At 41.7% G+C, this 15,000-nt stretch overlaps 2 protein-coding genes across 7 annotated transcripts in view; both read right to left on the bottom strand.

Moving 5' to 3' along the window:
- The window catches only part of LOC115188923 (AP-5 complex subunit zeta-1), a 389,472-nt gene that overhangs the window by 327,979 nt on the left and 46,493 nt on the right, over nucleotides 1-15,000 (bottom strand). The gene's annotated exons all lie outside the window — the stretch shown is intronic.
- LOC115188922 (caspase recruitment domain-containing protein 11) overlaps nucleotides 1-15,000 on the bottom strand; it is a 92,616-nt gene that overhangs the window by 62,670 nt on the left and 14,946 nt on the right. For both annotated transcript variants that reach the window (XM_029747748.1, XM_029747749.1), the window contains exons 2-3: nucleotides 3,717-3,905; nucleotides 1,222-1,359 (exon numbers count right to left, since the gene is read on the bottom strand). In XM_029747748.1, coding sequence (XP_029603608.1) covers nucleotides 1,222-1,359; nucleotides 3,717-3,905 — 327 coding nt within the window. The remainder of the gene's footprint in view (nucleotides 1-1,221; nucleotides 1,360-3,716; nucleotides 3,906-15,000) is intronic.

Raw genomic sequence — 15,000 nt, 5'->3', positions numbered from 1 at the left:
GGTTATAGTAACAGATGATGGTTATAGTAACAGAATGGTTATAGTAACAGAATGGTTATAGTAACAGGATGGTTATAGTAACAGAATGGTTATAGTAACAGAATGGTTATAGTAACAGAATGGTTATAGTAACAGAATGGTTATAGTAATAGATGATGGTTATAGTAACAGAATGGTTATAGTAACAGAATGGTTATAGTAACATAATGGTTATAGTAACAGATGATGGTTATAGTAACAGATGGTGGTTATAGTAACAGATGATGGTTATAGTAACAGAATGGTTATAGTAACAGATGATGGTTATAGTAACAGATGATGGTTATAGTAACAGATGATGGTTATAGTAACATAATGGTTATAGTAACAAATGATGGTTATAGTAACAGAATGGTTATAGTAACAGATGATGGTTATAGTAACATAATGGTTATAGTAAAAGAATGGTTATAGTAACAGAATGGTTATAGTAACAGATGATGGTTATAGTAACATAATGGTTATAGTAACAGAATGGTTATAGTAACAGATGATGGTTATAGTAACAGAATGGTTATAGTAACAGAATGGTTATAGTAACAGATGATGGTTATAGTAACAGATGATGGTTATAGTAACAGATGATGGTTATAGTAACAGAATGGTTATAGTAACAGATGGTGGTTATAGTAACAGATGGTGGTTATAGTAACAGAATGGTTATAGTAACAGAATGGTTATAGTAACAGATAATGGTTAATGTAACAGAATGGTTATAGTAACAGAATGGTTATAGTAACAGATGATGGTTATAGTAACAGAATGGTTATAGTAACAGATGAAGGTTATAGTAACAGATGATGGTTATAGTAACAGATGATGGTTATAGTAACAGAATGGTTATAGTAACAGATGATGGTTGTAGTAACAGAATGGTTATAGTAACAGAATGGTTATAGTAACAGATGATGGTTATAGTAACAGAATGGTTATAGTAACAGATGATGGTTATAGTAACAGAATGGTTATAGTAACAGAATGGTTATAGTAACAGATGATGGTTATAGTAACAGAATGGTTATAGTAACAGAATGGTTATAGTAACAGAATGGTTATAGTAACAGATGATGGTTATAGTAACAGATGATGGTTACAGTAACAGAATGGTTATAGTAACAGATGATGGTTATAGTAACAGATGATGGTAACAGGTAGATATATAAAAGTGCGTGTGTGTCTTACCAACGATAGTGGAGAAGCGTCTGGTAGGTTCCTTGCCAGTCACCAGCTTGTAAAGGTCCGGATAATAGAACTCAATACTCTCCAGGAAAACCACATAACCTCGTTCTCCTTTACCATGAAGAATGTCTAGCAGACGCCCTATACACACACACACACACACACACACACACACACACACACACACACACACAGATATACACACACACACACACACACACACACACAGACACACACACACACACACACACACACACAGATATACACACAAACACACACACACACACACACACACACACACACACAGATATACACACAAACACATACACACAACACACACACACACACACACACACACACACACACACACACACACAGATATACACACACACACACACACACACACACACACACACACACACACAGATATACACACAAACACACACACACACACACACACACACACACACACACACACACACACACAGATATACACACAAACACACACACACACACACACACACACAGATATACACACACACACACACACAAACACACACACACACACACACACACACACACACACACACACACACACACACACACACACACACACACACACACACACACACACAGATATACACACACACACACACACAAACACACACACACACACACACACACACGTCCAGGGGAGAAAGTAGATTTAATTTCTTGTTATACCTTTTAATGTGTAATCTGATTGATAAAACAATCTGCAATAGAATCTTCATTTATAGACACACCCTCCTGCTTTATAGACACACCCTCCTGCTTTATAGACACACCCTCCTGCTTTATAGACACACCCTCCTCCTTTATAGACACACCCTCTTCAATTATAGACACACCCTCCTGCTTTACAGACACACCCTCCTGCTTTATAGACACACCCTCTTCATTTATAGACACACCCTCCTGCTTTACAGACACACCCTCCTCCTTTATAGACACACCCTCTTCCTTTATAGACACACCCTCCTCCTTTATAGACACACCCTCCTGCTTTATAGACACACCCTCCTCCTTTATAGACACACCCTCCTGCTTTACAGACACACCCTCCTCCTTTATAGACACACCCTCTTCCTTTATAGACACACCCTCCTCCTTTATAGACACACCCTCCTGCTTTATAGACACACCCTACTCCTTTATAGACACACCCTCCTCCTTTATAGACACACCCTCTTCATTTATAGACACACCCTCCTGCTTTATAGACACACCCTCCTGCTGGTACTCCCTGTCTATAACCATGTCATTGCCTGGTATCCCTACACATTGACTCAGTACTGGTATCCCCTGTCTATAGCCATGTTATTACCTGGTACTCCCTGTATATAACCATGTTATTACCTGGTACTCCCTGTATATAGCCATGTTATTACCTGGTACTCCCTGTCTATAGCCATGTTATTACCTGGTACTCCCTGTATATAACCATGTTATAACCTGGTACTCCCTGTATATATCCATGTTATTACCTGGTACTCCCTGTATATAGCCATGTTATTACCTGGTACTCCCTGTATGTATATAGCCATGTTATTACCTGGTACTCCCTGTATATAGCCATGTTATTACCTGGTACTCCCTGTATATAACCATGTTATAACCTGGTACTCCCTGTATATATCCATGTTATTACCTGGTACTCCCTGTATATAGCCATGTTATTATCTGGTACTCCCTGTATGTATATAGCCATGTTATTACCTGGTACTCCCTGTATATAGCCATGTTATTACCTGGTACTCCCTGTATATAACCATGTTATAACCTGGTACTCCCTGTATATATCCATGTTATTACCTGGTATCCCCTGTATATAGCCATGTTATTACCTGGTACTCCCTGTATATAGCCATGTTATTACCTGGTATCCCTGTATATAGCCATGTTATTACCTGGTACTCCCTGTATATAACCATGTTATAACCTGGTACTCCCTGTATATAGCCATGTTATTACCTGGTATCCCTGTCTATAGCCATGTTATTACCTGGTACTCCCTGTATATAACCATGTTATTACTTGGTATCCCTGCACATTGACTCAGTACTGTTGGAAAAGGACCCATAAGTAATCATGTCACTGTTAGTTTACACCTGCTGTTTACGAAGCATGTGACAAATACAATTTGATTTGACTTGTGGTTGACCTTAGAGACCAGCAGTAGAGAGGTAACCTACCTGTGAGGTTGACCTTAGAGACCAGCAGTAGAGAGTTAACCTACCTGTGAGGTTGACCTTAGAGACCAGCAGTAGAGAGTTAACCTACCTGTGAGGTTGACCTTAGAGACCAGCAGTAGAGAGGTAACCTACCTGTGAGGTTGACCTTAGAGACCAGCAGTAGAGAGTTAACCTACCTGTACGGTTGACCTTAGAGACCAGCAGTAGAGAGGTAACCTACCTGTACGGTTGACCTTAGAGACCAGCAGTAGAGAGGTAACCTACCTGTACGGTTGACCTTAGAGACCAGCAGTAGAGAGTTCAAGACCTCGTCTTCGTCCTGTTCGTCCAGAACCTTACATTGGCGCAGGTAGGGGGTCAGTTTACCAGGAGAGATGTATCGGCTCAGGATGTAGCGGTTATTCTCCACCGACTCCCACAGAGACTCGGTGTCCTCAGCTCCGTTCTCCATCTCTACACACACATGCACGCACGCACGCACGCACGCACGCACGCACACACACACACACACACACACACACACACACACACACACACAGAGAGATAGAGACAGACAGACAGACAGACAGACAGACAGACAGACAGTGAGTGATTTAGGTTTACCATATCCATCTCTCTCTATATACAGCGCCTTGCAAAAGTATTCACACCCCTTGGCATGTTTTCAATTTTGTTGCATTTCAACCTGTATTTTAAATTGATTTTTATTTGGGATTTCATGTAACGGACAAACACAAAATAGTCCAAATTGTTGATGTGAAATGAAAAAAATAACTTGTTTAAAAAAATTCACCAAAAAAAAACAACTGAAAAGTGGTGTGTGTATATGTATTCACCCCTAAATAAGATCTGGTGCAGCCAATTACCTTCAGAAGACACATAATTAGTTCAATAAAGTCCACCTGTGTGCAGTCAAAGTGTCATATGATCTGTCACATGATGTCAGCATATATACAGTTAAAGTCAGAAGTTTACATACACCTTCGCCAAATACATTTAAACTCACTTTTTTCACAATTCCTGACATTTAATCCTAGTAAAAATTCCCTGTTTTAGGTCAGTTAGGATCACCACTTTATTTTAAGAATGTGAAATGTCAGAACAATAGTTGAGAGAATGATTTATTTCAACTTTTATTTCTTCCATCACATTCCCAGTGGGTCAGAAGTTTACATACACTCAATTAGTATTTGGTAGCATTGCCTTTAAATTGTTTAACTTGGGTCAAACGTTTCGGGTAGCCTTCCACAAGCTTCCCACAATAAGTTGGGTGAATTTTGGCCCATTCCTCCTGACAGAGCTGGTGTAACTGAGTGAGGTTTGTAGACCTTGCTCGCACACGCTTTTTCAGTTCTGCCCACAAATGTTCTATAGAATTCAGGTCAGGGCTTTGTGATGGCCACTCCAATACCTTGACTTTGTTGTCCTTAAGCCATTTTGCCACAACTTTGGAAGTATGCTTGGGGTCATTGTCCATTTGGAAGACTCATTTGCGACCAAGCTTTAACTTCCTGACTGATGTCTTGATGTTGCTTCAATATATCCACATCATTTTTCTACCTCATGATGCCATCTATTTTGTGAAGTGCACCAGTCCCTCCTGCAGCAAAGCACCCCAACAACATGATGCTGCCACCCCCGTGCTTCACGGTTGGGATGGTGTTCTTCAGACTTGCAAGCCTCCCCTTATCGTCCTAACATAACGATGGTCATTATGGCCAAACAGTTCTATTTTTGTTTCATCAGACCAGAGGACATTTCTCCAAAAGTAGGATCTTTGTCCCCATGTGAAGTTGCAAACCGTAGTCTGGATATTTTATGGCGGTTTTGGAGCAGTGGCTTCTTCCTTGCTGAGTGGCCTTTCAGGTTATGTCGATATAGGACTCGTTTTACTGTGGATATAGATACTTTTGTACCTGTTTCCTCCAGCATCTTCACAAGGTCATTTTGCTGTTGTTCTGGGATTGATTTGCACTTTTCGCACCAAAGTACGTTCATCTCTAGGAGACAGAACGTGTCTTCTTCCTGAGCGGTATGACGGCTGCGTGGTCCCATGGTGTTTATACTTGCGTACTATTGTTTGTACAGGAGAACGTGGTACCTTCAGTCATTTGGAAATTGCTCCCAACTATGAACCAGACTTGTGGAGGTCTGCAATTTCTTTTCTGAGGTCTTGGCTGATTTCTTTTGATTTTCCCATGATGTCAAGCAAAGAGGCATTGAGTTTGAAGGTAGGCCTTGAATTACATCCACAGGTACACCTCCAATTGACTCAAATGATGTCAACTGGCTTATCAGAAGCTTCTAAAGCCATGACACCATTTTTTTTTATATTCCAAGCTGTTTAAAACCTGTTGGGGCTAGGGGGCAGTATTTACACGGCCGGATAAAAAACGTACCCGATTTAATCTGGTTACTAATCCTACCCAGTAACTAGAATATGCATATACTTATTATATATGGATAGAAAACACCCTAAAGTTTCTAAAACGGTTTGAATGGTGTCTTTGAGTATAACAGAACTCATTTGGCAGGCAAAAACCTGAGAGATTCCTTTACAGGAAGTGGCCTGTCTGACCATTTATTTGCTTTCTTTGACATCTCTTCCAAAAACTAAGGATCTCTGCTGTTATGTGACACTTCCCACGGCTACAATGGGCTCTCAGAGCCCGGGAAAAACCTGAATGACGTAATTCAAAGCCCTGGCTGAAACACACAAGCGCTTTTGCTAACTGGTCTATCAGAGGACAAAGGGCTTCATGCTCGTGCACTGTCCGCCCCCGTCTTTCTGTTTTTCCCTCTATTTACAGACACGCAGATTCCCGGTCGGAATATTGTCGCTTTTCTACGAGATAAATTGCATAAAAATTGATTTTAAACAGCGGTTGACATGCTTCGAAGTACGGTAATGGAATATTTAGAATTTTTATGTCACGAAATGTGCCATGCGCACGACCGTGATTTACCATTCTGATAGTGTCTAGAATGCACGAACAAAACGTCGCTGATGGAACATAACGATGGATTATTTGGGACCAAACCAACATTTGTTATTGAAGTAGAAGTCCTGGGAGTGCATTCTGATGAAGAACAGGAAAGGTAAGACCATTTTTCTTATAGTAAACATGATTTTGGTGAAGGCTAAACTTGCCAGGTGTCTAAATAGCTAGCCCGTGATGGCTGGGCTATGTACATAGAATATTGCAAAATGTGCTTCATCCGAAAAGCTATTTTAAAATCGGACATATCAAGTGCATAGAGGAGTTCTGTATCTATAATTCTTAAAATAATTGTTATGCTTTTTGTGAACATTTATCGTGAGTAATTTAGTAAATTGTTAGTAAATTCCCCGGAAGTTTGCGGGGGGTATGCTTTTTCTGAACGTCACATGCTAATGTAAAAAGCTGTTTTTTGATATAAATATGAACTTGATTGAACAGACATGCATGTATTGTATAACATAATGTCCTAGGTGTGTCATCTGATGAAGATCATCAAAGGTTAGTGCTGCATTTAGCTGTCTTCTGGTTTTTGTGACATTATATGCTAGCTTGAAAAATGGGTGTCTGATTATTTCTGGCTGGGTACTCTGCTGACATAATCTAATGTTTTGCTTTCGTTGTAAAGCCTTTTTGAAATCGGACAGTGTGGTTAGATTAACGAGAGTCTTGTCTTTAAATAGCTGTAAAATAGTCATATGTTTGAGAAATTGAAGTAATAGCATTTCAAAGGTTTTGAAAATCGCGCCACAGGATTCAACTGGCTGTTACGTAGGTGGGACGATTTGGTGCCACCTAGCCCAGAGAGGTTAAAGGCACAGTCAACTTAGTGTATGTAAACTTCTGACCCACTAGAATTGTGATACAATGAATTATAAGTGAAATAATCTGTCTGTAAACAATTGTTGGAAAAATGACTTGTGTCATGCACAAAGTAGATGTCCTAACCGACTTGCCTAAACTATAGTTTGTTAAAACAAGAAATGTGTGGAGTGGTTGAAAAACGAGTTTTAATCACTACAACCTAAGTGGATGTAAACTTCCGACTTCAACTGTATATGTTGAAGAGGGTGGAGCTCAAGCTGCATCCCTGTCTCACCGCACGGCCCTGTGGGAAGAAATGTGTTTTTTGCCAACCTCTTACATCTAGATGTTCCGCTAGCGGAACATCTGCTCCAATATCCAATGATGGGCGTGGCGCGAAATACAAATTCCTCTAAAATCCGAAAACTTCCATTTTTCAAACATATGACTATTTTACAGCTATTTAAAGACAAGACTCTCGTTAATCTAACCACACTGTCCGATTTCAAAAAGGCTTTACAGCGAAAGCAAAACATTAGATTATGTCAGCAGAGTACGCACAATCTCGCCCATGCGCACGCACAGTCCGGTGCGAGCGATCCCAGCCCCTCGCAAGTGCCGTGCTAGAGTGGGCTTCCAGCCTGGAAGGAGGATGCCTGCGTAGCGCATCTGGCCACCGGTGCGTCTCCTGGGCCCAGGCTACCCTACGCCTGCTCTACGCACGGCAGCCATCAGGCCTCTGCACAGCCCAGTTCGCCCTGTGCCAGCACTCCGCCCGTGCAGGGCTACTGTAACTACCCAGCCAGGACGGGTGGTGCAGGCTGTGCGCTCCAGACCTCCAGTGCTGGTTCATGGCCCGGTGTATCCAGTTCCTGCTCCTCGTACTAGCCTCAAGGTGTGTGTCCCTAGTCTGACGTCTCCAAAGCCAGCACCACGCACCAGGCCTCCAGTGCGTCAGTCCAGTCCAGTACGTCCTGCTCCTACTCCTCGCACTAGCCCTGTGGTGCGTGTAAATAGTCTGGCGTCTCCAAATCCAGCCCCACGCATCAGGCTTTCAGTGCGCAGTCCCCGTCCAGAGCTTCCGGCGACAGTTCCCAGTCCAGAGCTTCCGACGACAGTTCCCCGTCCAGAGCTTCCGGCGACAGTTCCCCGTTCAGTGCTTCCGGCGACGTCCTACAGTCCGGAACCGAGAGAGACGTCCTACAGTCCGGAACCGAGAGAGACGGCCTACAGTCCGGAACCGAGAGAGACGGCCTACAGTCCGGAACCGAGAGAGACGGCCTACAGTCCGGAACCGAGAGAGACGGCCTACAGTCCGGAACCGAGAGAGACGGCCTACAGTCCGGAACCGAGAGAGACGGCCTACAGTCCGGAACCGAGAGAGACGGCCTACAGTCCGGAACCGAGAGAGTCGGCCTACAGTCCGGAACCGAGAGAGACGGCCTACAGTCTGGAATCGGCGCAGTCAGAGTCGCCCTCCAGTCCGGAGCTCCCAGAGTCGCCCGCCAGTCTGAGGTCTCCAGCGATGCGCATCAACCCGAGGTCTCCAGCGACGCGCCTTAGCCCTGAGCCTTCAGCGGGGGTGGACAGGTTAGGTTGGGGACTAAGCCTGAGCCACCTCCGTAGTAGGAGGATTGGGGAGGGGGGGTGTAGCACAAGAACCGTCGGTGACGGTGGCCACCCTCCCTTCCCTCCCTTTAGTTTGGGTTTATTTTTGTGTTTTTTATGTTTAGGTGCATCCGGGTTCTGCACCTTTGGGGGGGGTACTGTCACGTCCTGACCAGTATAAGGGGTTATTTGTTATTGTATTTTGGTCAGGACGTGGCAGGGGTGTGTTTGTTTTGTGTTGTCGGGGTTTTTGGGTAGTGTTCTATGTTTTGTATTTCTATGTTCTATTTTCTAGTTATTCTATTTCTATGTTTAGTTTATTGTTTTTGACCTTCAATTGGAGGCAGCTGTTCCTCGTTGTCTCTAATTGAAGGTCCTATTTAGTAGGGGTGTTTTTCTATGGGTTTTGTGGGTAGTTGTTTCTTGTTTAGCTGTGTGCCTGACAGGACTGTTTTCGTCGTTCTTTTTGTTCAGTGTTCATTTATTTAATAAAGAAGAAAATGAGCATTCACATCCCCGCTGCATTTTGGTCCAATCACTACGACGCCCGTGATAGAACAACCCCTCTTTTACGCTGCTGCTACTCTCTGTTCATCATACCTGCATAGCCACTTCAATCACATCTACATGTACATACTACCTCCATCAGCCCGACTAACCGGTGTCTGTATATAGCCTCTCTACTGTATATAGCCTCTCTACTGCTACTCTCTGTTCATCATAAATGCATAGTCACTTTAACCATATCTACATGTACATACTACCTCAATCAGCCTGACTAACCGGTGTCTGTATGTAGCCTCTCTACTGTATATAGCCTCCCTACTGTATATAGCCTCCCTACTGTATATAGCCTGTCTACTGTATGTAGCCTCTCTACTGTATATAGCCTCCCTACTGTATATAGCCTCCCTACTGTATATAGCCTGTCTACTGTATGTAGCCTCTCTACTGTATATAGCCTCCCTACTGTATATAGCCTGTCTACTGTATATAGCCTGTCTACTGTATATAGCCTCTCTACTGTATATAACCTCTCTACTGTATATAGCCTCTCTACTGTATATAGCCTCTCTAGGCTCTCTACTGTATATAGCCTCCCTACTGTATATAGCCTCTCTACTGTATATAGCCTCTCTACTGTATATAGCCTCTCTACTGTATATAGCCTGTCTACTGTATATAGCCTGTCTACTGTATATAACCTCTCTACTGTATATAGCCTCTCTACTGTATATAGCCTCTCTACTGTATATAGCCTCTCTACTGTATATAACCTCTCTACTGTATATAGCCTGTCTACTGTATATAACCTCTCTACTGTATATAGCCTCTCTACTGTATATAGCCTCTCTAGGCTCTCTACTGTATATAGCCTCTCTACTGTATATAGCCTCTCTACTGTATATAACCTCTCTACTGTATATAACCTCTCTACTGTATATAGCCTCTCTACTGTATATAGCCTCTCTACTGTATGTAGCCTGTCTACTGTATATAACCTCTCTACTGTATATAGCCTCTCTACTGTATATAGCCTCTCTACTGTATATAGCCTCTCTACTGTATATAGCCTCTCTAGGCTCTCTACTGTATATAGCCTCGCTACTGTATATAGCCTCTCTACTGTATATAACCTCTCTACTGTATATAACCTCTCTACTGTATATAGCCTCTCTACTGTATGTAGCCTCTCTAGGCTCTCTACTGTATATAGCCTCTCTACTGTATATAGCCTCTCTACTGTATATAGCCTCTCTACTGTATATAAACTCTCTACTGTATATAACCTCTCTACTGTATATAGCCTCTCTACTGTATATAACCTCTGTACTGTATATAGCCTCGCTACTGTATATAACCTCTCTACTGTATATAGCCTCTCTACTGTATATAGCCTGTCTACTGTATATAACCTCTCTACTGTATATAGACTCTCTACTGTATATAACCTCTCTACTGTATATAACCTCTCTACTGTATATAGCCTCTCTACTGTATATAGCCTCTCTACTGTATATAGCCTGTCTACTGTATATAACCTCTCTACTGTATATAACCTCTCTACTGTATGTAGCCTCTACTGTATATAGCCTCTCTACTGTATATAGCCTCCCTACTGTATGTAGCCTCTCTATTGTATATAGCCTCTCTACTGTATATAGCCTCTCTACTGTATATAGCCTCTCTACTGTATATAGCCTCTCTACTGTATGTAGCCTCTCTACTGTATATAACCTCTACTGTATATAGCCTCTACTGTATATAACCTCTACTGTATATAACCTCTACTGTATATAACCTCTACTGTATATAGCCTCTCTACTGTATATAACCTCTCTACTGTATATAGCCTCTCTACTGTATATAACCTCTACTGTATATAACCTCTCTACTGTATGTAGCCTCTACTGTATATAGCCTCTCTACTGTATATAACCTCTCTACTGTATGTAGGCTCTCTACTGTATATAGCCTCTCTACTGTATATAGCCTGTCTACTGTATATAACCTCTCTACTGTATATAGCCTCTCTACTGTATATAACCTCTCTACTGTATGTAGCCTCTCTACTGTATATAACCTCTCTACTGTATGTAGCCTCTCTACTGTATATAGCCTCTCTACTGTATATAACCTCGCTACTGTATATAGCCTCGCTACTGTATATAGCCTCTCTACTGTATATAACCTCGCTACTGTATATAACCTCTCTACTGTATATAGCCTCTCTACTGTATATAACCTCGCTACTGTATATAGCCTCGCTACTGTATATAGCCTCTCTACTGTATATAACCTCGCTACTGTATATAGCCTCGCTACTGTATATAACCTCTCTACTGTATATAACCTCTCTACTGTATATAGCCTCTCTACTGTATATAACCTCTCTACTGTATATAGCCTCTCTACTGTATATAGCCTCTCTACTGTATATAACCTCTCTACTGTATATAGCCTCTCTACTGTATATAGCCTCTCTACTGTATATAGCCTCTCTACTGTATATAACCTCTCTACTGTATATAGCCTCTCTACTGTATATAACCTCTCTACTGTATATAGCCTCTCTACTGTATTAACCTCTCTACTGTATATAACTCTCTACTGTATATAGCCTCTCTACTGTATATACCTCTCTACTGTATATAGCCTCTCTACTGTATATAACCTCTCTACTGTATATAGCCTGCTACTGTATATAACCTCTCTACTGTATATAGCCCTCTCTACTGTATATAGCCTCTCTACTGTATATAGCCTCCTCTACTGTATATAGCCTCTCTACTGTATATAGCCTCTCTACTGTATAGAACTCTCTAACTGTATATAGCCTCTCTACTGTATATAACCTCTCTACTGTATATAGCCTCTCTACTGTATATAGCCTCTCTACTGTATATAACCTCTCTACTGTATATAGCCTCTCTACTGTATATAACCTCTCTACTGTATATAGCCTCTCTACTGTATATAACCTCTCCTACTGTATATAACCTCTCTACTGTATATAGCCTCTCTACTGTATATAACCTATCTACTGTATATAGCCTCTCTACTGTATATAGCCTCTCTACTGTATATAGCCTCTCTACTGTATATAACCTCTCTACTGTATATAGCCTCTCTACTGTATATAAGCCTCTCTACTGTATATACCTTCTACTGTATATAACCTCTCTACTGTATACCTCTCTACTGTATATAGCCTCTCTACTGTATATAGCCTCTCTACTGTATATAACCTCTCTACTGTATATAGCCTCTCTACTGTATATAACCTCTCTACTGTATATAACCTCTCTACTGTATATAGCCTCTCTACTGTATTAACCTCTCTACTGTATATAACCTCTCTACTGTATATAGCCTCTCTACTGTATATAGCCTCTCTACTGTATATAACCTCTCTACTGTATATAGCCTCTACTGTATATAGCCTCTCTACTGTATATAACCTCTCTACTGTATATAGCCTGTCTACTGTATATAACCTCTCTACTGTATATAACCTCTCTACTGTATATAGCCTCTCTACTGTATATAACCTCTCTACTGTATATAACCTCTCTACTGTATATACCTCTCTACTGTATATAGCCTCTCTAGCCTCTACTGTATATAGCCTCTCTACTGTATATAACCTCTCTACTGTATAGCCTCTCTACTGTATATAACCTCTCTACTGTATATAACCTCTCTACTGTATATAGCCTCTCTACTGTATATAACCTCTCTATAGCCTCTCTACTGTATATAGCCTCTCTACTGTATATAACCTCTCTACTGTATATAGCCTCTACTGTATATAACCTCTCTACTGTATATAACCTCTCTACTGTATATAGCCTCTCTACTGTATATAGCCTCTCTACTGTATATAACCTCTCTACTGTATATAGCCTCTCTACTGTATATAACCTCTCTACTGTATAGCCTCTCTACTGTATATACCCTCTACTGTATATAGCCTCTCTACTGTATATAGCCTCTCTACTGTATATAACCTCTCTACTGTATATAGCCTCTCTACTGTATATAACCTCTCTACTGTATATAACCTCTCTACTGTATATAGCCTCTCTACTGTATATAACCTCTCTACTGTATATAGCCTCTCTACTGTATATTTTTGTATTTTATTTCACCTTTCTTTAACCAGGTGGCCAGTTGAGAACAAGTTCTCATTTATAATTGCAATCTGGCCAAGATAAAGCAAAGCAGTTCGCCACATACAACAACACAGAGTTACACATGGAGTAAAACAAACATACAGTCAATAATACAGTAGAAAATAAGTCTATATACAATGTGAGCAAATGAGGTGAGATAAGGGAGGTAAAGGCAAAAAGGCCATGGTGGCAAAGTAAATACAATATAGCAAGTAAAACACTGGAATGGTGGATTTGTAGTAGAAGAAAGTGCAAAGTAGAAATAGAAATAATGGGGTGCAAAGGAGCAAAATAAATAAATAAATAAATACAGTAGGGGAAGAGGTAGTTGTTTGGGTTAAATTATAGATGGGCTATGTACAGGTGCAGTGATCTGTGAGCTGCTCTGACAGCTGGTGCTTAAAGCTAGTGAGGGAGATAAGTGTTTCCAGTTTCAGAGATTTTTGTAGTTCGTTCCAGTCATTGGCAGCAGAGAACTGGAAGGAAAGGCGACCAAAGGAGGAATTGGCTTTGGGGGTGACCAGAGAGATATACCTGCTGGAGCGCGTGCTACAGGTGGGTGCTGCTATGGTGACCAGTGAGCTGAGATAAGGCGGGGCTTTACCTAGCAGGGTCTTGTAGATGACCTGGAGCCAGTGGGTTTGGCGATGAGTATGAAGCGAGGGCCAGCCAACGAGAGCATACAGGTCGCAGTGGTGGGTAGTATATGGGGCTTTGGTAACAAAACGGATGGCACTGTGATAGACTGCATCCAGTTTGTTGAGTAGGGTATTGGAGGCTATTTTGTAAATGACATCGCCGAAGTCGAGGATCGGTAGGATGGTCAGTTTTACGAGGGTATGTTTGACAGCATGAGTGAAGGACGCTTTATTTTGCGAAATAGGAAGCCAATTCTACATTTAATTTTGGATTGGAGATGTTTGATGTGAGTCTGGAAGGAGAGTTTACAGTCTAACCAGACACCTAGGTATTTGTAGTTGTCCACATATTGTAAGTCAGAACCGTCCAGAGTAGTGATGCAGGACAGGCGGGCAGGTGCAGGCAGCGATCGGTTGAAGAGCGTGCATTTAGTTTTACTAGCATTTAAGAGCAGTTGGAGGCCACGGAAGGAGAGTTGTATGGCATTGAAGCTCGTCTGGAGGTTTGTTAACACAGTGTCCAAAGAAGGGCCAGATGTATACAGAATGGTGTTGTCTGCGTAGAGGTGGATCAGAGACTCACCAGCAGCAAGAGTGACATCGTTGATGTATACAGAGAAAAGAGTTGGCCCAAGAATTGAACCCTGTGGCACCCCCATAGAGACTGCCAGAGGTCCGGACAACAGGCCCTCCGATTTGACACACTGAACTCTATCAGAGAAGTAGTTGGTGAACCAGGCGAGGCAGTCATTTGAGAAACCAAGGCTGTTGAATCTGCCGATGAGGATGTGGTGATTGACAGTCGAAAGCTTTGGCCAGGTCA

This window comes from Salmo trutta, unplaced genomic scaffold (genome assembly GCF_901001165.1).
Source record: "Salmo trutta unplaced genomic scaffold, fSalTru1.1, whole genome shotgun sequence".
Taxonomy (NCBI): Eukaryota; Metazoa; Chordata; class Actinopteri; order Salmoniformes; family Salmonidae; genus Salmo; species Salmo trutta.
This window is presented reverse-complemented; position numbering and strand designations above follow the sequence as displayed.